At 40.5% G+C, this 25,485-nt stretch overlaps 1 protein-coding gene and 1 long non-coding RNA gene across 2 annotated transcripts; one reads left to right on the top strand and one right to left on the bottom strand.

Moving 5' to 3' along the window:
• Positions 1-8,433: 8,433 nt before the first annotated feature.
• Positions 8,434-14,260, top strand: LOC116931205 (silk gland factor 3). The gene is made up of 3 exons (XM_045168277.1): positions 8,434-11,261; positions 13,126-13,302; positions 13,527-14,260. The coding sequence occupies exon 1, from the start codon at positions 8,941-8,943 to the stop codon at positions 10,663-10,665; it is 1,725 nt and encodes a 574-aa protein (XP_045024212.1). The 5' UTR covers positions 8,434-8,940; the 3' UTR covers positions 10,666-11,261; positions 13,126-13,302; positions 13,527-14,260.
• LOC123469395 lies at positions 11,930-13,175 on the bottom strand. The gene is made up of 2 exons (XR_006642652.1): positions 13,052-13,175; positions 11,930-12,989 (listed from the first exon to the last, which is right to left on the bottom strand). It is a non-coding gene; the product is annotated as an uncharacterized LOC123469395 (long non-coding RNA).
• Positions 14,261-25,485: the final 11,225 nt, after the last annotated feature.

Here is a 25,485-nt window from a genome sequence, read left to right as displayed (position 1 = left end):
TTATATACCTACAGGGCATCAACAGCAGCTATATATCTCGAAGCTTCTCTTTTTTCTTCCTTCTTTATACGGTATACATATACGCAACACACGTCTGTGTTGTGTTGCGTATAGTATACACAAGCTGCTGTTTATTTCTACCTTCTTTCACGAGGCTTGTCTTCTGTGTCTATTCTAATGAGAAGACGCCGGCACGCGCCACCCTTTGAAAAAGAAACGCATTCCAATTTAAGAGTTTGAGCTAAACATTTTAAGATGATTCTTCTTTTGAGTTTTTCAAGTCTGAACGCGTTTGATTTAACGGCGTTTCTATAGGCCAATGATTTCGTTCGCAAATGAGGTGGTTGCTAAATTGATGGAATCAAACGAGAGGCAAAACATGAATGTGATTAATGAATTTCAGTTGAGTAAATCATCGGATCAAATGCTAACGATACGCCATATTTGCATACGTGGCCTATAAACATAATTATTCATTTCCGCCAGCAACTGAATCAACGCCCTTAACTCACGTATTAATCATTACATATTTTTAATAAATAAAATTCATACTTTGTCCTGCCTCTTGAAAAAAGACACGCCTAAACACGATTTGTCTATCGATGGCAACTTCAAACTGCAATCACTGCGAAATGGATGCACAATCAACTCACAATGACTGTTGCCAGCGTCACTCGTTCAACTGTCGCCCCGAAACTGCTGTGTGAACAAAGAGGATGGGCATCCCTTCTTCTCACTTTTCTAATAGAAAAAACAAAACAAAAGAAGGGCGCAATTTGCGGGCCTATACATTGATGCAAATTCCAAACAAAAATGTGTTGTCCAATCTAAATGTATATTATATAAATACAAAGTATTATGTAGCCCTTAAAGTGAAAGGGGTTCAAGTTGTTTTGTTATATATAGAAATGCACATCCGAAACCCGGAAATATACAGACGATATAGACACATTTGCATACATAAAAGCGTTGCGATTTATGCACAAAGAGGTTTCCTATTCCGGACCGGATCATCCCCTGTTCTCGAGTAAACTCGAAAAGAGCCTCTTTGATAATGAATCACATTTCGTAATATACAACACACCAAAAAGAAAAAAAGGGCGTATAGCTACACACACACACATTCGGAAGTGAATAAAACGTGAATAAGAGAAAAGCCTTTCATAATAATCTTCTCTAATATTTTTTTTTTGCTAAAGGATTATAATATGAAAAAAAAAACAGTGCACTATAGGCCGGAAGGATATAGGCCCCAAAGAGCCGGATGTGCTGAGAAACCTTACATGTAATGGACGATTGCGAGCAGCAGCCCGAACAGCACAAAAAATGGTGATGATGTCTTCAACTTGGATACATATATAGAAAGTTTTCGTTGATGGCTATTTTATGCGTAATAGACGTTTCGCTTTGCTGCTGTACATGTATAGCGTCGTGCCTGGACAAAGAATGATGATTGGGGTTCCAACGACAACACACATGGATGTGTGTGTATATTTTTTTTTATAGGGAGAGAGAGTGAGCTGGTTTAATGATGTGTGAACGACCATCATCAGTGTCGCGCCACACTTGGTCGATTTAATAGCCGCCCTTTTTCTTTTTAAGATATTTTTTCTTATATTTCATATCGCCCCATCTCGTTTTTTTTATCGTTTCAAAAGTTTTTGGCTTGTTATTTTCCCTCCCCCGTATATATAGTGGAACCCTCTCTGGGGTTTTTTTTTTTTGTAATGTAACAAGCGTTACGCACGGGGGTGGAAATGTGTACAGTTGAGATTGATGTGACGGAAGACGATGGCGGTCGATCAGCCGCAATTTCGAAAATCGTTCGTCAAATGGACTTTGAAAATCGGCCCATCATTTCAACTATCTGATGGCTGTTATCGACGTGTTAATGCGCCCATATCATTAGTCCATTAGAAAACAAATTAGAATAAAGAAGATCGTTGACACGGCCGCCCCGCTGTTTTAATTGGCTCATCCGCTGTGCCTTTGCGTGTTCAGCAGCCATTTTTCCCATTTTCTATAACATTAAAAAGAAAAAGGGCTGCCCATATTTCGATAGGCGTTTGATGCCACATTTCGATATGAATTGGCCACCTTGAATGCAAATCAATTTTTAAAAAAAGAATGAAAATAAAGTGACACCACATTAAAATCCATTCGAAACGAAAAGCGAATTTCTTTTTCCCAATCATTTATTCATGTAGGCTTCTGCCTTTGACTATATGGGAAAGCACCTTTCTATATGAATGATATGCTGCATAGAGCCCACTACTGGTCTACACACACCTGTTTTGTCTCTTTCTCTTCGGATATCTTCTGATGCTGCCCCCATCATGAAAGGGAATTCCTCGCTCGTATATTTAAATGAATTTCTTATTCATATAACTGGCACGAGGATGTATCCTCCATCACGACATCGCGCCTTTTATTTATAAGCAACGAAAATACATTAGATGTGTAGCCTATACGTCTGTAGAAGCAACACACATAATATATCCCCGGGAAATTGGAATTGTTGTGTGTGTGTGTGTTAACGCGATAATGCACAGTAGCTTTTTACATTTTCTGGCCCGTGCCCTGATGTATTTTTCTTGATGAGATCGACCAAAAGGCTCTCCCCAAATCACATTCCACGCAGACACATCACGCGCGTACATGTTCAGAAGGCAGACTCGTTTGTTGTTTTGTTTCTACAGAGTCACGCGATGATGAGCTGATGAACCTTGCGGCGCCTCGCACATCAGCTCGTGCTATGACCCAACAGCCCCCTTTTGAAAAGAAGATGGTGTGTGTGTGTGTGGTTCGGCTGATGGTATATCTACCAGGTGGAAGCCACAGAACTATGTGGCAATCATCAGTTGAACGTGATATCAACCGACAATCATCACGACTGTGGACCGTGTTTATAATGATGAGGCATTGTGCGTACGACGCCTCGGCTACCGATGGTGTGTAGATAGCAATCCAATTGGCATAGCTCATTCCATCATTTTTGCTTGAGAGATCTTGCCCGTCCATTCCCTCCGCCCACTTTCTCATTCTTCTTCATCTGCAACGGAACACATCATCCATTTTCTGGGGTTTTTGTTTTTTTAAAACGCAATCAAATCTTATGGCAATTTTCTATAGATGCAATGTTGAATTTATAGCGTCTATAGCGAGTGTTGTCTTCGATCCAAAAACAAATGAGAACTAACACTGTGCGATGCAGTGGATATAATGAGAGCGTCGCGTTTAACGAGCCATCGTCTTTTTAGTATATGCCCCATCTAACGGTCAATAACAATCATCGAGGCTAAACAGATCCACTTTTGTTTTTTATTAAAGGCCTAAATTCTCTCGATTCTTTTCGGCATCATTCAAATGTTTCATCATAAAAAAACAAAAACAAAGGTCGTCTATGCAAAACCACGACGTGGAATTCAGACTGTGGCGGCGGCAGTGTATACGTATAGAAACAGAAAGAAATATATAAGAGGAGCTAATTAGAGCTACCTGTGTGCGAGTCTTCTTATATCTACACACACAGCACAGAGTCCTATGTAACACCTTTCAAACGTATAGTATATATATACATGTATAGATAGGAAAGAACACACTAGCGTTGAATATGCATGATGAGATGGCTATCTATACACAATAGCTCGTGCCTGCTGATCCACCCCTTTCTCTTTTTCTTCTTTTTTTAATGAATTTCCATATGTTGGTGCTGCCCTTGTTGGATAGATACCATCTTGACTCTATATAGCTCCTTTATTTATTTTTATTTGTGTCTTGTTACTTGTGTGCGCTCACGTTTTGAGCCACGCGGCCGTCATTATTTCCAATTACGACCTGCAAGAATCACGTATCATCTTCTCTTAGATGTGGCGCTCTGTGCGTATGCCAACGATAGGTGTATTGGCTGCCAGCACGAGCTGCATATCTCCCAGAGACATGTATTACATAGAGAATATGTGAAAGAATTCATTTCTTGAATAAGTGGGGAACAACGTGGAAAACAAAAAAAAACACGATGGCCGCAACAATGTTGTTTTCAACGGGTTTCAAAGTAATTGCTGTTTCATTATTATTGTAGATATGGAATTCGTGTTTTCAAAAAGAAAAGAGGAGTATCGGAATGTTCATTGACTGACGAACCCGCATTTGCCTATATATCTCACCTTGGGCTATACACATGTTAAATGCATCCGTATAGATTCATTTTTTTTTTTTTTGATCGGGTGATTTCAAGGCACCGATGGGCATATCAATCAAAATATCGAGACACTCACACAGCATTCGGTTGTGTGTGTGTCGGTGTAATGAGTAGATATACGCAGCACAACTAGTCGGCAAGGCTGAATTGGTCTGCTATCAAACAAAGGGTTAGAATAAAAGAATTTTAGAAATAAAGGGAAATCGAAATTCAATGAATTTGATTATATGATTGTTGAAATAAAATTTGGAAAGACAATGTTGTGAATAGAAATGAATCTGGAACTCGTTATCTTTGGATTTTCGTTTTTCATTTCGTTTAGGAAAAAAAGAAATTAATTTGGATCCTGGTGATGTCGAATGTCACTTGAATTTCGCGCTGCTATGATGAATCGATTGACTGACAGAGGGCACTGTTTACACTTTGGATTCGTTCAAATTTCGGGAGGCTCTTTTTTTTTTTTTAATCCCCCTCCCCCCACACTCACGAAATTTCTATTTGTTTTGATTTTCCAGGTTTATGGTTAGAAATTCTTGATATTACACACACAGCGAGGGGAAGGGTTTCTTTTATTGTGAAGAATGGAAGAAAAAAGGGGGTAGAGAGAGAGAAAAAGGCTATCTATACATTTCGATGATGATAATATTTTATGTGCTGATAAATAAACATATATATAGGAGCCCTGTTTTATTGTTATGACTTCTATGTGGAAGCGCCAGAACGGACATGTGTTTCGTGTGGTTCTCTTCATTTCTTCTCTCTCTCTCTCTCCATCATTTAGGCTCGATACTTGAGAGCCAAAACAAACGGAAAATGGGGCTGAGCAGCTCGTCGATATTATATCAAAATGCACGAGATTTATCGGATTGCTTTGCTAATTTGATTGTTTGCCTTATTATTTCTGATTTACGACTGAGAAAACGCGCTGTGTTGTGTTTCGGGACGCGATTGTTTAAATGAGCTCCCATGTAGCCTTTTGAAACACGAGACGCAGGTAGAGAGAAGGAGAGGAACTTGTTGATGTCGCTGATTTACGATTAGTTTCCACATTTCAGCCGGCCATCGTGAACTCTGTAGGCTCGTTTGTGTGTGTGTTGAAGTTGCCTGGTTATTCGTCAAACCATTTCCATGTGATTTGGGCATCCGTATTTTGTTTTGTTTTAATTCTGTTGTCTCTAGGCTTTTGTGTTTTGTTTGAACTGATTTATACGAATTCTTGTTTTTAACGAGGTTCAATTCGACATTGTTCCCCCTACATTCAGAGGCCTCTAGGATTTTTGAGTCCATAATGCGAGACTTTTAAAGTGTGGCTCGATTTTTTCTAAATCAAATTTATATAGAAACGTGTGATGTTTAATCTGTAATCTAATAAAACAAAAGAAAACGAGTTTTTCAGGAGAAAAAACAAAAATGTCCGGTCGTGTCCGGATGGACGCGCCAAGACGGCGACGACGGCGCATATATCGCCAACGTATGTGTACACGGCGATCGCTGTGCCCGCTCATATAACTCGAGTTTAAAAGATAAAATTTCAACGACAAATGTGTTTGGTAATACTGGAACGATCGGGATCGACATTTCGCGTATTCAGTTGACGATCGTTTCATTAGCGACGAATGAAGAGAGCGCAACAGCAGTGCGTGCACACACGACGCGAGACTCTATAATGCACAGCTACTGCTGCCATCTGAAAAAAAAAGAGACAACGTGATGAAAGTCGATATCGAACCTCCTTTTCGTCCAAGAAAAAATTCCCCTCAAAAAGAAGGAAGAAAAAAAGAATATACAAGGAAAGAGATCAATGGTCGTCGTCGCTTCATTTGGTATTCCGTTGGCGTTTTGGCCAGTCTGCAACACGGGAGCGTTTCAAAGCGGCACAGGTTCACACACACACACACACGGAGAGAGTGTAACATATAGAACTTGCCCTACATTAAATATTGCCCGACTTTGATCAAAATAGCAACTTCATTTCAATGTTTCCATTTGATTTTGTCTTGTTGTAATGCACATACATTTGAAGTTAAACAGCATTGCGATATAGATGTGTAATATACGTAAGACAGTCGCCGTGCTGGGCTTTCACTTGAGAGCGCAAGCGCTGACGGAGATGCGACGGCTTGTGTCGCTGCAGCCCCTCAAATGCGGGGGGCTATTTACGTATTCCAACATCGTCCGATCGCGACCAACAACAGCCAGGAGCTATATAGCTCTCCGTGTGTGCTGTGTGTGTGTGTGTAGAGCTATACAGTAGTACAGTAGAGAGGGAGAAATAATCATCGAATAAAAAAAGAAGAAAAAGGAAATATATTTTTTTAAAAAAGGGGGACAGAGAGAAGAAGAAATGTGTGTATTATATAAAAGATGCGGAAACAAACGCGTATAGAGAGAGAGACTATATAGAACCGCAGCTCGGGGTTCGCTTGTCGTTGACGTCAAGACCCCAAAAAGTCAGGACACGTGACACACGGCACCGAATTTTCCGGTTCCAAATACAGCGGCATATCAATGGCCGCAAATGAAATCAATCAAATGATTTGATTTTTCAAGAAATTGAGGTGGGGTGGTCATTAGAGGCCTATGCAGTTATAATATGCAATATATATAGTCTTTTATCAAAGCAAATCAACTTATGGAACTGCCTCTATATACTTTAAAGGCCATTTATTTTTAGAATATATATAGAAAAATCGCCTTTGTTTCACTGCTTGTGATGTCACACACACACACATACACAAAGAAGGAACATCATGCGGTTACGGATCTATCACCGGACCTGTCTGATCCTCTTTATATCAATCTTCTTGTTTTGTTTCTTCTTCTCTTGTTCCTTTACTATTTTCATCTTATTTATGTTTCTCTTTCCACCACATTTTTTGTTTTCTCTTATATTTTACATTGAAACAAGGCGAAAACAATTGAAATCATCTGGCGTACGTTATACACATCAAACGGGTATATATAGCCTAGAGAGTATATACGCGATGTATACGCTTCATGAACATCAACGTGTAGGTCATTATTTAAAACGTTATAAGATCCCACATATAAAAATCAAGGCCAAAAGTTGTTGAGTCGTCCATTTATATTGGACCTGTTTCTTCCTTGACGTTCATTTTTCGCTCAAGATGGTCGATACATTTCAGGTTTTGGCATTTTCACTATACATCGATTGAATAGATCATCTGATTGTTTTGCGCAGCGTTTGAAAAATAAAAACAAGTTTAAACACGCACACAGAACTGCACAATAATTGAAAATGTGTGCAGCTCCTTATCGCATAACGCGTGTCTCGCTCATCACAATCTTTTTGAAAAAAAACTCAATTCACCGTCTCTTTTTATTACGTATATAGACATTCATTAAAAGAACATTTATCTTTGGCATTTAAAATTTCGTGAACGTTTTTCTTTCCCGTTTGTATCGACCGTCAGTTGCGCGCGCATCGAAACGCGCCCCCGTTTTTTTCTCCCCGTCTGGGGAATCGGGAATTAGAAGACGACGAACACGTTCGTCTCATTTGCATAAGAGGGTTAAATCAGCTGGCCTTTTTGCGAACTCTCTGAATTCATTTCGGATCAAATGATTTGATGTGTGTGTGTGTGTGGAAAGAAGTGGACGATCTGTTTCAATTTTTATTCATTTCAGTGACGACGATCGAGAAAATCAAAACGCATTTAAATCTAAGATTATCATGTGGTTGGCTGTGAGATCTATGGCGACGCCGTCTTCTTTTTCCTCGTCGATTTGTCATTCCTTCTTTCATTCTCCTTGAAAAAAAAAAAACGAAATAAAAGGGAAGGAACGTGAAACAAACAAAAAGAAAGAAACGGGAGGAGGCAAGTGCAGACATGCGTGCAAGCCAATCAGCAAGGAGATTGGCTGTCGTGACGTCATCACCACCGTCCAATCGCTTCGCATCGGCGGTCGGAGTGTGGGCGGAGCCCAGTCCCGTTGTTTCATCAGCCCCCACGGATGGGCGGGTTGAACGATCGGAAGAAAGGGGCGTTCCCCCCATTAGAACTCCTCCCCTTTTTTTTTTTTCTCTTTTCTCTTCTTTCTTCCCCTTCTCCATCCGCGTCCGCACTGCGATGGCCTTTTTTTTTCATTTCTTTTTTTTCTAGCGTTTTTCAGTTCCTACACCGAAGCGCCCCCAAGGAAGGCCCTTTTTGTGTGTGTGTGTGTGTGTGTGTGTGTTCATGGAAGGGAGGGAAGAGGAGAGGGGGGTATAGTCTGATGGTCGTGGTACCTCAACGGACCAGTCAGTGCCATGCATAACGCATGAGAGAGTCACGTCCTGCACTTCTCTCTTGGTTTTTTCGAATTTTTTTTTTTTTTTCGTCCATCGGATTTCGGAAAAAGCGGTCGCGCTTGGAAACTGGCAAGGCGCGAAAGGTGATCGTCTCGTACTGGTCCGGTCGGTGTGACAAAGTGTGCGTGCAACACGTTTGCACGTTGTGTGTCGGCCTGCAGTCGAAAGAAATCGGTTGGCCTCAGACGACGTGTGCGCGACGGCCGATCCAAGAGGAAAACCAAGTTGTTGGTTTGATCGCAATCGTCCAGTTCGGGACAAACAAGAGACGGGCGTGTGATGCAGTGTCGACGAGTGCAGGGCATTTGAAATCGAAAGACGGGAATTACAGCGTGCAGGTGTGAAAGAGTGCAGCCATCGTTTTCAGTTGGTTTCGGGAAACATCGAAACATCGAAAACATCGGCCAAAATCCATCCAAAAAGGTCAATGGCTACGGCCACGTACCTCGGCCACCATCAGCAGCAGCCGACGGATCACCACCACCACCATCCGGCTCACCACCACCACCACCACCACCATTTGCATCATCACGCACTAGTGGCGGCGGCTGCGGCTGCGGCTCACCAAGAATCGGTGCAGCAAGGAAATAATTCGGCCAGTGGCAACAGCGGAGGCGGAGGTGGAGGCGCAGGCAGAATGAACTTGGTGAACGCGTCGCAAAGCGGAGCGCCGGGCGGAGGAGGGTATCAGAGCGCGGGCGGAGGCAACGGCTCCAGTTCGCCGCATCACAGGGAACACGGCCACGAGATGAAGTACATGGTGGCGGCGGCCGCAGCGGCCGCCGCCGGCCATCCGGCCGCTCTCATGTCGCACAATCCGTGGTCGGATGCGGGCATCCATCCGGGCGCGGCGGCCCATCATTGGGCGTCGATGCATTCGGTCCACGCTCACGCCACTCTGCATCCGCACCATCAGGATATCAAACCGCAGGCCGGCGATTTGGTGGCCATCCAACATCATCGAGGCGGAGGCGGAGGAGGCGGAGGAGGCGGAGGTAACAACCAACAGCAATCGTCATCCGGACATTCGGCCAGCGGCGGATGGCATTCGGCCGTTTCGGTCTCCTCACCGTACATGTCGTCCGGCGGTGGATCTCCTATCCAACACCCGAATTACCCGGGCGCGATGAACGGAATGGGCGGTTCGCAATTGCACGGCCATCCGCACCACAACAATTCGGCCAATCATCACCACTCGTCGATGGTGGGCCGAGGGCCGAGCGAGGGCTCCGGCGTCGGCAGTCCGTTGAGTCACGGCAACCACGACGCGCACGACCTGCGCGATCACGGCCACCTGGACTCGCACCACGTCGGCCACGGCCACTTGCACGGCCACGGCCACGGCCAGCACAGCGGCGGTGGCGGCGGCGGGCCTCATTCGGGCGCCGGAAGCGACATGGGCGGCGACCCGTCGGAAGAGGAGAACCCGACGTCCGACGACCTGGAAGCCTTCGCCAAACAGTTCAAACAGCGGCGCATCAAGTTGGGCTTCACGCAGGCCGACGTCGGCCTGGCGCTGGGCACGCTCTACGGCAACGTCTTCTCGCAGACGACCATCTGCCGCTTCGAGGCGCTGCAGCTCAGCTTCAAGAACATGTGCAAACTGAAGCCGCTGCTTCAGAAGTGGCTGGAAGAGGCCGACTCGACGACCGGCTCGCCGACCAGCATCGACAAGATCGCCGCCCAGGGCCGCAAGCGCAAGAAGCGGACGTCGATCGAAGTGTCGGTGAAGGGCGCGCTGGAGCAGCACTTCCACAAGCAGCCGAAACCGTCGGCCCAGGAGATCGCCTCGCTGGCCGACTCGCTGCAGCTCGAGAAGGAGGTGGTGCGCGTCTGGTTCTGCAACCGCCGTCAGAAGGAGAAGCGCATGACGCCGCCCATGCCCAACGGTCCCAACTCATCGCCGCTAAGAGGATCGATGGCCGATTACGGCGGACCGGCCGGCATGGACCAGCAGCACCACCAGGGCTACCTGCCCGGCCATCCGTTGCATTCGGACCATCTGATTGGATTGCACGGCGGCCATCCGTCGCCCGGCATGATGCAGCAGCAGCAGCAGCAGCAACAACAACAACAACACGGCCACAGTCCGCCTATGCTCTCACCCCAATCTCTGCCACCGTCTCATTCGCAGTCGTTAACGGCCCATTAAATTGCAACCCCGACGGGGGTTAGTCCGCAATTTATATATTATACATAGACATTTTTTATTTGTCTTTTTTTTTTTTAATATTTTTGATTTTATAAAAAGCTATCAACATTTTGTCCGTTCTTTTTTTTTTCTATTTAACAATTGTTTGAATTTCTCAGCCTGTTATCTATACATACGCAAAACTATACGTTTTTTTTTTTCATTGGTTTCTTTGATCAGGGGGGTTGTGTTGTGTTGCCCACCTTCATTTCCGATTGTCTGGTGTTTTCCGACGGGAAAAAAAAGGCGGACAACAAAACCTTTGTACCAAAGTTTCGCAATTCATTTGTTTTTTTTTGTTTTCCGCCTCACTCCCCCGCGCACTTGTCTGACACAGAAAATTGGCAACATCGAAAACGCGAAGAAAATAGTTTCCAGTGGTTCGTGTGTGTGTGTGTGTGTGTGTGTGCACAACAACAATCAGTGCATGTACATCGAATATTTGGCAGTGAAAACGAAGATGCGTTCGTGAAATCATGGCGGACATCACACGGAAACAAAAGTGGATCGCAACGAATCGCCGAGATTTGATTTGTGAAAGGAACTAAAGTCGAGAGGTAAGCCGTTATTCAAATTAGGGGACGTTGTTTTTCAAAGCCTAGATTTGAATTATTCTTTGATACGGTAAGAAGGAAGAGCAATCCAACGTTAATTTCTGCCCCTTTTTGGAAAAAAAACAAAAACAATCACCGCAATGACGTAATCCGCTAAATGTCACCTCGTCGTTCGGGCGCAAGAACGGCCAAAAACATGTTTAGAATCAATGTGCCAAATAATGGAGAGGGACGATGATTTGCTAATATTTCCTTATTTTCAAAATTTGAATCCCCCCCCCGTAACCCTCCCCCGGACACGCGTACAAAATTAAGAACAACATCTTCTTCACTATTTTTCAAAGAAAACAAAAGAAAAACGAAAAACACAAAAAACTGGTGTATTGCCAATTATAAATATGATATCAAAATCCCAACCCTACCCTCCTCCTCCTCCCCCTACCCATTATTGGTGAACAAATGATGATGTGATGTGTTCCACTGTTGTGCGCAAAACGAATGAATGTATACTAATAATTACGCAACCGATGTCAAATTTTCGTTTTTCATTTTTTTTGTAATTCCCGCCTAATTTTCATATTTGAATTTTTGAAAATGTGTTTTTTTTTTTTTTCAATTCATTTTCGTGCGTGTTCAAGAGGAGGAAATATTTTTGTTTTTCCCGTTTAGTGTATCCAAAAAAAAAAAATAATTAATAATAATTCCCTACTGTTTTCGTCGCTGCTGTTGTTTCACTGTTTGTTCCATAATTTTCCTGCTCTTTCCTACAAAAAAAAAAAAAAATGAAAAAGAAAAAAAAAAATTTTTACACACACACACACACACACGGACAGCGAGAGAGACACATACATGTAAAGAAAAAAAACTGTGTGTGTGTGTGTGTGTGTGACCCCGGACCCAGGCCTTTTTTTATATCAATCTCTCCCTACTTTCATTGTTTGTTGCTGGTATAAAATACGAAAAAATTTAAAAAAACAACTAAAAAAAAATTTAATTTCCCCCCTTTTTTTTTAAACATCTTCTCATTTCCCGCCATTTAAAAAAAAAAAATTTCGAAATGACTCGTATAAGGAATAACGATCGATTTTTATTGAAAACAAAAAAACAAAATTAACATGAAAATGAAAAATTGTTTGTCATATTTTCTGCTGCTGTACACACACACACACACACACACACAGACACGATTTGTCTTTTGTTTTTTTTGAATTGTTTCTCTCTTCGACATTTGTTTTTCATTTCTCTCGTCCTCCAAATTCAAGACACATCTTCCTACTTTATATACGATAATGTTGTTGTACAGTGCGTCTCCTCCAGAAAAGGAAAAAAAATTTGAAAAATGAAACAAGCAAAAACATCTCGTTTTCTTTATTCTCTCTCTCTCTCTCTTTACTATTGCGGAAAAAGCAGACCCAATTTCGACCGAAACACAATCGTGAAACCAAACAGACACTCTTTTTCATCTCTCTCTCTCTCTCCGTGTGTCCTCTACCCAAACACAGGAATCCCAAAGATAGGAGTGTGTGTGTGTGATGGGCAAAAGCTTTGGAGGAAGCCAGTTTGTGTGTGTGTGTGTTATAAGGGGAGAGAGAGGAGGCAAGGTCAAGACTCTCCTCCACAAAGATGCCAGGAGTTCTCCGACAGTTTTTTTTTTGCCTTTTGGGTTCGTTCGTTCGAACGTGTGCCGACTGCCCTCTGGCATCAGACGGTAGAGAGAAACAGCACACACACCTTTAGCCAAAAATTGTTAATATATAATATATACTTTTTTTCTTATATGCATTTAGACTAACCGTTTTGTTTCGAGCCTAACAATTAAGGAATGATTTTTTTAAATAGTTGGATTTGATTGTTGAAAATTGCGCAGGTGTGACACAACGGCTGATGTCTATAGAGAGTGGGGGGGGAGGACTGTTTACATATACAGGGACGTGTGTTTAAGGTGCGGGTTTGCATCGACACGACACCGAAAGAAAAGAAGAAAGGGCCTACACACATCTATAATGCTCGGCTGCCATGTCTATAAAGGAAAAGAAGAATCCAGGTGAAAAAAAAAAGAAGAAAAAAGCCTTGAGCAGACTCTCTCTCTACTTCTTCTTTTCTAAATTTATTTTTATTTATTTTTATTTTCTAAAATATATAAAAAAAAACAAAAAAACTTTTGCTTGTGTGGCTCGTGCCCTCCATCTCTCGGGCCTTTTTTTTTTATTCTTGTAGAGAAAATATTTATATATATATATATATCTGAATGTTTCTTTTCTTTTTTAGAAGGGCATTACAAGAAAGAGCCTCTGGGCTGTGGATGGACGGCGGCTAGCAACCTCTTCTTCTCTTACCTTTCCTTCTTTCCACAGACAAGAAAAAACTGGCCACTCTATAATTCATTGTTTCCTTCTTCTCCAGTTTGCAGAGAGAAAAAAAAAAAAAGGCCTTTATTTGCACCGATGTTTGCATACATGCGCCGAATCGATGTGGCTTGTTGGTCTATTTTCGAAAAATATCAAAAGAAATAAGTCTATTACAGCTTCTAAGAGCTTCTGCAGTTGCTGGGGCTTTCTTTTCCTATACAGAGCCGAGCTGCTGTTACACACACGACACACACACGGCTTTAAAGCGAGAGAGAGAGAGAGAGCTCGGCTGATTTCCTGCCTAGATTGGAAAGTATATGTACATGCTGAGGCAGGAGGAGGGGGATAGTTTAAGTTCTCACGTCACGTCCTCGGCGCGCCGCGCTGCCGCTCAACTCACATGAGCTCAACTTCTCTCTCTCTCTCGTTCCTTATTTTCTCTCTTTTTTTTTTTTTTCTTTTTCCTGGGCGAACCCCCTGAAAAAAAGGAAAAAAAGAAAAAGCGTTTGGTTATACGAGAGACTCTATGAGAAACGTGAGGGTCGATCGAGGAAAGAAAAAGGAACGATAGTTTGTGCTACTATATAACTATACATATATAGAATGAAAAAAAAAAATTATGTATTTATATTTAAAAAAAAAAAAGGGGGGGGGGGGATACAGGATATCACGCTATTTAATCGTATCCGGAGTAATGCGAATTTTTATTTTTTTGCTCTATTTATTTTTATTTTTTTGTAAATTCAGTTAAAACTGTTGGATTTCTTTTTTTGAGATGGACTGGTATAAATACATTTTGTTTATTGTTAAAGAATTGTACAAAAAAAAAACATTCCTTTTTTTTTGTTTAAAATTAATTTTTTTTTTTCTTTTCCATCAGTTTCTTTTCTTATTTTTTGACGGGGATGAAAAAGAAGTCGCCGAACAAAAAAAAAAAAAAATAAAGGAGAGAAAAATGCTCCAACTGTGATGGACAGGTTTGGCTATACCTCGCGACTTGGAGGTCAAGTCGCCATCGTTTCTCCTTTTTTAAAAAAATATATTTTTTTTTTATATTTTAAAAGAAAAAACATTTTATTTTATTTTTTTCTTTTATATATATATATATATATAATATAAGTGGCCCCCTTCTCTTCTTACCTTATAGACCCCGGTCGGACCCCGCCAGCGTCCAGCACGTGAGCTGCAGGTGCTGCTACATGTTTGCCGTGTAATGTTCTCTTGCCTTAAGTTATTTCTTTCTAGTGGCCCTTGTTTTTCTTGACCTTTTTTTTTTTTTAAAAAAAGAAAATTCATTTCATAACAATGTGTTTGATATCAAACAATACGAATATTCACGAAATGCTCATTTATCTGGATGGGGGAAGAAGACAAAAAAGAGAGCAGCAAACGTATAGAGCACCGTATTTAACAGGTTCTTCCTGCATTTTTCAATTTAATGATATGCACATAAATATAGCTCGAGCCATGTTGCAGCTCTTATGTAACAAACAAGCAAAATATTCTCTGTGGAAGTATTTGATACAGTAGAGAAAACAGTACGTGTATTTGAGTCGCGGCATATATAAGCGTATGGTAATGAGGTACGACTTTTGCACGGACACTTGTCACGCCAATGGTCGTATATTATGTAAACCGCATTTAATTGCTCGTCTTTTGTTTTCAAAAAAAAAAAAGACGAACGCCAATTGAAGGCTCAATTTTCAGAACGACGCGTCTATATCTAATCACGAACATGTTTCCCTCGACATGGCACAAAATATTGAAACAAAAAATAAAATAATTTTTTTTAATCAGTTTTATTTTTATTGTTGGGTTGGTAAGGGCGCCATCATTTTCAATTTGCCTTCTTCTTTTATTATTTCCAATTGGGAATCGACTCTTGTGTTGGTTCGTTCACAACAAAAAATGGCGGGGCAACCGCCAATGTCTCCCCTGACACGACCCGCAACGGTCGTAGTTGTACATCAAAATGCGCACAGTCTCTATAGCTGCACACACACACCCAACAAAAAAAAATTAATCATTTTAAGGTAAAAAATTAAAAATGGCGTCCGGTTCTATCGATCCACTCGAGTAAATCAGACCGAAAAACAATCAGTTCTTCTTAAAAACGCCAAGATTTGAACGAAAAAAAACAAACAAGTGTGACACGTGGTACGTAACGGAGGATTTTTATCGAATGTCACGTCTATATGCAGCATCGATTTACGGTCCAAGAACTCGAGACTCGAAACTCGTTCGCTTTTATATTTTTGATTGCCCAACTGATGCCAAAAAAATTGGCCGTCCGCTGTCTAACTTGAATTCAAACTTTAATTTCAACAAAAAAATTAGAAATAAAAACAAATGGATTCATCACGGTGAGATGCTCTGCTAATGAATCTATCCACATGATCAGAAATGCGTCTTTTGAAAAATCACCAATAAACCGGAACGCATATATTTTATTGGTTGACGTGATGAAAAATCTAGAAGAAGAAGAAAAACCGGCCACCTTTCACGTTTCTGTGTTTACAGAGAAAGAAAAATGTCCTTGTGAGCAGCGCCATCAAGAAGCGAAACTCTCTCTCGCTCTCTGTGTGTGTACTGTAGATATAAAAGGTCATCAAAAAGGAAGAAGCTCTACAGCCAAAGTATTAAAACTAAAGGAGGATCAAACTGATAGCCTCACATATAACCAACACACACAAATAGGAAGACCAGGTGATGTTCTATCACTTTTTTTCTAAAGAATTAAAGGAACCGGATTTTTTAAAATTAAAAAAAATCGAGAAATATATTTTGTTCAGAGACACACACACACACTCGGATCACAATCAGATTGAAACCATAAAAAAAGGGGGGAATATAAAAATTTCGAAAAAATACTTCCTCTCTATTTTGAATTTTTTGTTTGAAAATAGAACAAAATAGAGAAACGGATAGGAGAGCACAGCATCTTTTCGTGTTGAATATAGGACGCGTGAAACAAGTGACACAAAGAGTATCTCGCTTGTTTCGTGTGACGTTCGTCGTTGGAAAACTTGGCCGCCTATCGACGCCCCAGGGCATTTTCCCTTCGTTCCAGCTGCCGTTTCACTACACACAGGAAATGAAATGAAATGCATTTAAATGTATTGCTGTATTGCGATTGGATCATCCCACCCCGAAAGGCCAAATATATAATTTCGTATTTCATTTAAAGAGGCACTCGATAGTAGCGGGAGTGAAGAAATACGTTGAGGAACGTGACAATTGTCAGCAAACGCTGATCACGCCACACATTTCGTCAAATTAAACTTTCTCTTTTTTTTTTTCTTCCAAGTTTCGTGAGCTATTCGACACTGAGAGCAGCTGCACTCCCTTCAATAATGACATTTTTTGTTGTTGGTTGTTGTTGGCTTACATTTATGCAACTCGAAATGGGAAAAGATGAAGGAAATGAAAGACACCTTGAGACAAATGGCGATTGCAAGTGTTTTTCGTGGGGGGATTTCTATAACCGGTAAAAAGCGGCAGTTCGGTTAATGACACACACACCCAATTAAAATTATTAAAAGATTTCAAACGAAAAAATAATAATAAGCGTTTGGTTTCAGAAAATGAAAAACGGTTTGAAGGTTGCAATAATTCCCACGCAAAATCTACCCTTTTGCTATATATATATATTATAAAAGGAATTTTATCTCTTTTATTCGCTTCAATTTTCAAACCATTGAAGAATAAAAAAAAAAAAATCAAATTTTAAAGGAAAAAAAAAAGGAACGTTTCATCAGAGGGGGGTCCATTTCTCAACGGCCACCCGATAAAATTCTCCCCCATCCTTAAACACAGTTACGAGATAGGTAAAAAAAAAAAACTGTTTGATTTAAAATCCAAGAGGTAAAAAAAAAAAAAAAAAGGGGTGAGGATTCGGTAAGAAAGGGGTGAAAATTCATGGGAAAGTAGAGGGGAACGAGATTCCGATGCTCCATTTTTTTTTTTTTTAGATTTTAAGAGTTCCACCCCACACTGTTGCGTAACTGCGTTGCTCAGCTAAACGCAAAAGGGAGTTACAATAGATGATTTTTTTTTTCGAACGGGGTAGTACACACAACAAAATAAATAATAGTAAATAATAAAGAAAAGACGAGTGCAAATAGCAACCCCTCCATTTTATTTTTTTCTTTACACAAGAATTTCACGTCTTTTTTTTTTCTGTGTTGATACGGTCGACTACGTTTCACATGTCTTTCAAAAAGGGTAACATCTAACAACAGGGATGCTGGCGGTTAAAACATTTTTTTTTTTTTACAGGATGTGATTCGTAACGATTTTTTTCCCACCCGGTTCGTCTTTTGCAATTTAAAAAAAAAAACAGAGAGGCAAATGATGTCGAGACATTTGCATAAAAGAGGCTAACGAATTGGGCGCGTGATGATGCGGCCCCCCACGCAGCGCACGCCCAGATATTTCCAGAGCTACCGATGGTGTCGCTATAAAACAAACACATTTGCATGTCGTCTAATAAAGTTAATAACGCAAAAAAATATCTTTGCTTGTGGTGTGTTCCATGCGACATTCGTGCGATGTGAAAAGAAGAAAAGGCCTATCCATCATCGATGACGGTTTTTCTGTTGGAAAAAACTGAAACCCAAGTCCTTCGTCTACCTGAAACCTCTTCCCCTCTCTTACCATAGAATAAGAAGGGGGGGTTACCCAAACCACACCTTCTCATAACACACACGGTGTTAATTCAGCGCTCCAAACAATTTCAAAACGGGCCTTTTTATTTTTCAGGGGGGGGGGGGAAATCTCTCGAAGTCGGGTTACAACAATATCCGTTTCGCCAATGCGAGGCCTACATATAAGGGGGAACAGCAGCAGACGAGTCACCAATTCCAAGGAAAAAAAGGTATTCCCATTCTTTCGCGTTCCTAGTGACGAACGATCAAGTTCTCGTTCTTTTTCTATGTGTATCTATACGATAAGACTAATCGATTGCCTTTTTGTTTCATTATGCAAGGGGGGATTTTTCGGTCCATAATTTGATTGGTAAAACGCCAAAAGAAAATGGGGCCATTTAAATAAAAAACGAGTTGCACTTTGAAAACAAAAATGGAAGGGAAATTCAATAGGTGGACAATTACAAAGAAGGCCTGAACACCGTGCGGATGTTGAAAATGATCTTGTACGAAAGGCCTACGTATACAGGCGTCGCGGCTGTACGAGTGTGGGTGTTTCCCCAACTTGTTTTCTGAAAACAAAAACCCCCCACAAAAAAAATAAAAATCTCCGTTTTGTTTGGAAGCAAAGCGCCGTGACCAAACGACGCATTCCCCCTCTTGTGTGTGGGAAACAAAAGAAAATTTAACCGACCGTGCAATATCACGTCGCTTTCGGCGGCTCTTAAAAAACAAAACAAATGTATTTAATTCTTTTTATTTTCAACGGCTCCCCAAACTGAAAATTGAAAAAAATATATATTTTTTTTTAACGTCAAAGAGTTTCGAGTTAATCAGAATTTAGGGGAAAATTGTCAATGGTCGCGTGCATATGCCAATGATTTATTCATGAACGAGGCACCAGATATATTTTGTTGTGCATAATTTTCGATTTGACCATGAATATTATATGTAAGATAGCCAACAACACAGAGAGAGAAGATCCATCAGGTGGAACGAGTGGAATTCGGTAGCCGCAATTCATTTGTTTGTCGACTATAGCATTTATATATTAACGCGCATATCTTTTGTCGACTGGCTCCTCCATTTCTTTAGGGTCACTCTTGCAACAATGCTCATCAATGAATTCATTTCCCTATATATATATACATCGTTCATCCTATCACTTGCTTCAAAGTATTCATTTAAAAGAGAAATAAATAAATAATTCTAAAACCGCAGTGAAATGTAGATGGCGTGTCGTTGTAATATCAATCTGAAATATCCAGCGCACGAGCTTCCTCATACCTGTATATTATCGCTCTTCTTGTTGCATCTATTTTTTTTTTCCCCTTTTATAATACACTTATCTACCTTTTATTTCAAGTTTTTTTTTTTTTCTTGTTTTCTTGCCGCGTGTGGCGCCCACAGGTTTTTTCTTTATAATGGCAGAGTGAATTGCCCCCCTGGCGGTTTGAGCTGCTATCTGAAAACCTTCTGGCTTGTATTGTCTATAAGGCCATCTTCTTCTTCTTCTTCTTCTTCTCGAAAAGGAGGAGTGGTCGCGTGCTCCTAATAACTACTTTGTGGCACTACCTTCTTTCTCTTTTTCGTGTATACCTTTTTCTCATGTAAAGCGTTTGCTTTCCGCAGTGTCCAGCACCTTTCAGCGAATTCATTCAAGTCCCCATCAAACGTGGACCCAAAAGAAATAATGAAGTCAAAGACACACATCACATCGGAAACAGATTGGCATTTAAATCGAAATGTATATATATAAAAAATAAATAAGGAGGCAAAGCATAGATTCCAGCGATAGATCCATCTCTCGCGCTGCCCAAAATCCTATGAATATAATGAAGGGGATGCGCATACGCGCTGGCAAGGGCTTTCTCACTTGTCGAGATTATTATTATTATTATTATTCGTCAGAGAGAATCTCTTTTTCCTTGTACCGCTATGATTCATTGCTGCCAGCAGCCGAGCTACTGTCAGAGCCATCTATGCCTACCTGTGTCCCTGCATGTATATACGCGTTCGAGCGAAAGAGGGTGGAAATAGATGTGCACACGAATATCTTTCGAGAGGAATGCAACGAGAAGGGAAGAAACTCATCAAGCTCCTGGATGATCAATAATTCCAGGAGCAGCTGCTGGAGAAAAAAAAAAAAAAAAGGGAAGCCGAGAAGCTGTTACGTCCGGATGAAAGGTAATATACAGGCCAACAAAGTTCTATTCAAGTGTTCCATCATCTTTTTGTTGCGGCCGAATATACGAACTGGAGAAAACACACAACAATCTCAGGTAAAAGAATTTTTAAAAACAAATGATGTTTGTCGCTTTTTTGGATGAATCAGCTGTTTTATTCATTTCGTGAAATATATTGAAGTTGTTGCACGAATTTGAACCTGTTGTTCACCCGAGTGTTGCAATATCGCCCTTCCCCCCCCAAAAAAAAAGATATTAAGCAGCACACATATTTTGTTGTGAACGATGTCCACATCACCGGCAATCCAAAACAAAAAAAAAAAACCTGCTTAGCTTTTTTGACGACACGTAAAAAATTAAGATGAACGTGATTTAAAAAAAAAAAATCCGGTACGGGAGTTACTGACCAGACCGGATTTCATCATCCCAATCAATTCGGTTCTTCTTTTATACATACAAAATGCCATATCTTCTTCGTTGTTGTGTTTTTACGTGACCATGTGTGTGTTTTTTTTTTTTTCGGGAGAGGGGGGGGAATCAAAATTTTGGGAAACCAGTTTGAATAGGTACGTGCCTGTTGAACTTTACCTCAACACAAGGAAAGAGGCGGACGAACGGGACTGTATACACAGACAAAGACTAATAACCTTTTTGGCTTCATATTCAAACCATAAATCCAATTGTGTTTTTTTCTTTCTTTCTACATTTGCTATTTAAACTTATTTCGATTTAAAAGAGCATTTTTTTTAAAATAAACAAAGGATGAAAATTAAAAAAAAAAGAATCCACACTAATTGGATGGACCGGGGCACGCGTCCTCTCATTATCCCTTTTGCCCGTTTTGCCCGGCTGTTTCTTACGTGGGCCCACATTTTTCGAAAAAAAAATCTTGTTTTTCTCTCCTTTATTCTTTGATTGGTTGACTGACCTTGGCATCCACAGAAGAAAACCAGACAAAACAGCATATACAACTGTCGAGTCGAGTAAAAGAAGGAAAAATATTAGAGGATCTTCTGCCCAATTATCGACTCGTGTGGCAAGCGCATTTTTATCGACATTGCTCTGCCACCGTCATCACACGCGATTCATTTTCATCACATTTTACAGGGATGTTCACCCTCTTTTTATTAGTGGCCTTTGGCACGACATTTCTGTTTCTTCTTCTTTCATCTTTAAATAGAGAAAGAGAAAAAACTGATTACAATCGAACCCCCTCCACCGATGTAATAAAAAAATGAAAATTCTTGATGGCTATTACGATTACGCAATGATTGTGAGACAACCCGCACATGCGCAATATAAAAATCGTCGATGATTATCTGCTCCGAATTCTTCATCGTTGACGAATTTCATCCCCCCCCCCTTTTTATACGAGTTGACACGAGTGTCGTTTAACAACGTTGAAGAACTTTATAGCGAAGGTGATGACAACAGATTGTGGAAAGAAAAAAAAAAGAATTTTTTGAAGGGGTAGGAATAAAAAAAAATGCTTGAACCAGTCCTTTTTTGTGTGGATAAACATCTTATCAGTGTATATTTACATTGAGGGTCTCGTTGTATTTTTTTTTAGGGGGGTTATTCGGTGCCTCTGGAAATCGTATAGGCCTAGTTTATGCACGGGCGGTACAATCGATACACGGGACACTGCGAAAGGCTTTGCGTGTTCAGACTTGGTCTATTTTTCTCACCCTTCCTCTAGCATCTCACCCTTCCTCTAGCATCTCACCGGCGAAAAAATAAAAAAAAATTGGGATGAGAGAGAAAAAAAAAAGAATGATGGCCGATTTGACAGCCAATCAGCGACAAGGACTTATTTTGATATTTTTCTATTGAAAAACCTTCGTAAATCGTCATCTGACCAATATGGCGCGTGCAAGAATCGTATGACACGACATCCAAGGATCACAGGTTCGATTCCCGTCACAAACCAAAACTTTTTTATTTTCTAGAAAACGAAATTTCGTTGTTTTGTTCAATAACAAACAATCATCTTCAAGGTCACGATCTTTTTAACTATTTTGTTATCGTTTCGCTTACTTCGTGTGCGGGGTATACGCCTCCCCCCGACTCGACCACTCAATTGAAAACACCCTATTTTGCCCATACATCGATACGATCGTATTTTTCGGGGGAAGAAAAACTATTATTATCATCCGTATTTCAATTATCTTTTTAAAAACAATTTTTTTCGGCTAGGTTGCCAAACCGCTGATTATTTCTTTCCTCAGTTGAAAAAAAATTCGAAGGCTGGCATCGCTGTATCCAGCCAAAATTCGGGGACTATTCTTTTATTTTTATAAAGAAAAGAAAAAAATTATAGATATATTTCCGGTTATATCTCCCCCTCCCAGTCTTCTTTTTTTTTTATAAGGCAAAGTAGCAGAAAGGCATTGCCATGCAAATCAGCTCGATGACTCTCTTGCGGTGCACCGACAACTTGATATAGAGGAACATATCATTCGTGGGTTTTGTCGGATCGAATAAAAAAAGGGGGAAAAAAATATATAAATTTTTGTCAATATCAGGAGCAGCCGGACTAAAGTGGTTCTCTATATATATTGCTCTATATATATGGAAAGTGTATTATATTACATCTAGACTGGCGTTTTTTTTCTTTTCCCCTTCACGTTGATCGACCCTCAATCGAATCAAGCTTTTATTATTATTGTTTCCATTTCTTTAGATATATATATATATATTTTCAAGTAAGAATACGGGAGCCATACGGAAAGCGCCTATACGAGACGAACATGCAACACAGCAGATTTGCATATCATTTGCATAATTCGTCCTTTTGCTTTCGATATCTTCTTAAAACAAAAATAACCTCCCTAAAGAAAACGCTGCAGGCCATCAAAAAAAAAAAAGAATTGTCTCATAGAATTGAAAAAAACCGGCGGCAAATGTTTGAATAAATCTAACCCCAAATAGGGCATTTTCTGTCGCATATATATACGTATAGGATATACTACATATTGCCCCCGTGTTGCCGCTTTAAAAAAAAAAAAATTCACGTGGAACTGGTTTTTTTTTTTATTTTTCGGGCACTTTGATTGACGGGCCTGAAAGAAAATGGCGATTGAAAAACAAAAAGGGAACCGGTGCCTATCTCTCCGGCGCGCTTCTTTTGGGTTTGACCGCGTCGGGAGTAGCTGACGCCATCGCCTTGCGGCCGTGATATGCCGACACACCAACAGCACGAGAGAGAGTGCACCTTTTGGGTTGTAATTCGAATGGATTTCGGTGCGTACATGTAAAATGCTCATATAAGGAGCCGTACATTTGGGTAGCACTTGTTTTTTTCCCGAAAAAAAACAAACGCCAATCGAATAAGGTCAATATAATCCACTCTGCTTAAAACGTGTAATTGATAGAAAAAGTACAAGGTAAAAGTCGCAAGGATTCACATCGATAAAATACAAAAAGGAGGGTGTGCCAAATGGGGTGCAAGATATTCAAAGTGGTTCCTTTTCGTTGTGCGTTTCGAATGCAAACAAATTCAGGTGTCATTGAGCTCCATCTTTACATACACAATGATTTCAATTACATTCTATAATTGAATGTTTCGTGTTGTGTAACTTTTGTTTGAATTGTATACCCCCAAAAATAAGGACAGTGTCTCTATTGCACTACTTTCGTGAAATGTCGTTTTTTTTTGTGGTACGTGAAAACAAGTCGTGATTAGTCACCTTGTAAAAACGACTTTTTTTTTTGTTCACGAAGAATTTTTTCGGGAAGCAAAAAACAAACAATTTCCAGTGGGAATGGCGTGTGCTCTGACAGAATTTCCCTGTTTTTTCCCACCAGGTGTTGGTCGTCTGGAATTCCTTTGCAAAGGGAACATGTATTTCTTAACTTTAAAGTGTATTGTTTCAAACAAACAAAAAAAAACTGCTCGTGAATTCAACACATTTTTTCCCTCTTGTAGATACAAAGTCGATGGCTATACGTGCCGCGCTACAGAAAGGAAGCCAATAGCTGCAGGGGTGCGCGTGCGCGTCGCCCATCTTTGTTTAGAAAATCCTTGGAAAAATTGAACATCTTCCGGTGTGCAAAACAGGGGGGTTAAGTGTCTTCCGTCAATGGTTGAAATCAATTCCGTTTGGGGGACAGACAGGTGTCGCAAAAGTCGTTGACTTCAATAAAAAAATTTTAAAAACTGTCTGGTCGTGCAGTTGACCATGTGGTTGATGTTTTGGGGCATAATTTTCAGTAAATATGCAAAGAAAGATGGACACACTCGGAGTAAATGACAAAGACGGGGAACTCGTCTCACGATAAAGAAATAATCAAGAAAATGAGAGAACAAGTCGAACCGGTTGTTCTTTTCCATCTGGGTTTTTTTGTTTGTTAAAAAAAAAAAAAAAAACTGTTTTCAAGTTTGCATAGTGTCACTATATCTCTGGGGTACATTTGATCTCGTTTCCAGCAGAACGAATTTATAGAAAATGATTTTAAATTGATGCGTAGAATGTGCATCAGGTGATTAGTTGTATATTGTTTGAAGCTAAAGAGCATCGTAGAGTTACAGCATGATTTGGAATGAATGTTTTTTTTGTTGTTCGTGCTTCTCACGACATTGTTCTTAAACGACACCGGTTTTATGTAGGTGTGGACGAGTCAGAAAAATGGTGAAAACGAGAGAGCAAAGGTTTTTCCAAACAATGTCAGACGAGCACAATTTTGAAAATCATTTTTGCACGTGCACGTCTAGGGAAAATGATGGAAAAATGCAACTGATCACATTAGGCCTTCAATAGACTTGAGCCTCATTTTTAATTGGATTAAAATCTATGAAAAAAGAAAAGACTGTCGTGCGATTCGAAGCGTGGGCCCTAGCAACAAACAACCATTTAATATTCGTATGCAAATGTCTTGAAAATCCCAATTGACTTGCAATTAACTTTCATGGCTGTCATTTTAAAATTTTATCTCTGTTTTTAACATATGTAAAATGGCATTGCGTGTTCTTCCCCCTGCCTCTTGGAACTCCCATGAGAATTGCCATCTCTTCGCATTTGAGGGTGAGACTCACTTTTCCCTGAGA

Source organism: Daphnia magna, linkage group LG1 (assembly GCF_020631705.1).
Source record: "Daphnia magna isolate NIES linkage group LG1, ASM2063170v1.1, whole genome shotgun sequence".
NCBI lineage: Eukaryota > Metazoa > Arthropoda > Branchiopoda > Diplostraca > Daphniidae > Daphnia > Daphnia magna.
The sequence above is the reverse complement of the archived record's forward strand: the minus strand, read 5'-3'. Positions and strand labels throughout refer to the sequence as shown.

What these genes read in the sequence shown, in the direction of transcription:
- LOC116931205 (XM_045168277.1), top strand. Translation starts at nt 8,941, where the DNA reads ATGGCTACGGCCACGTACCTCGGCCACCATCAGCAGCAGCCGACGGAT.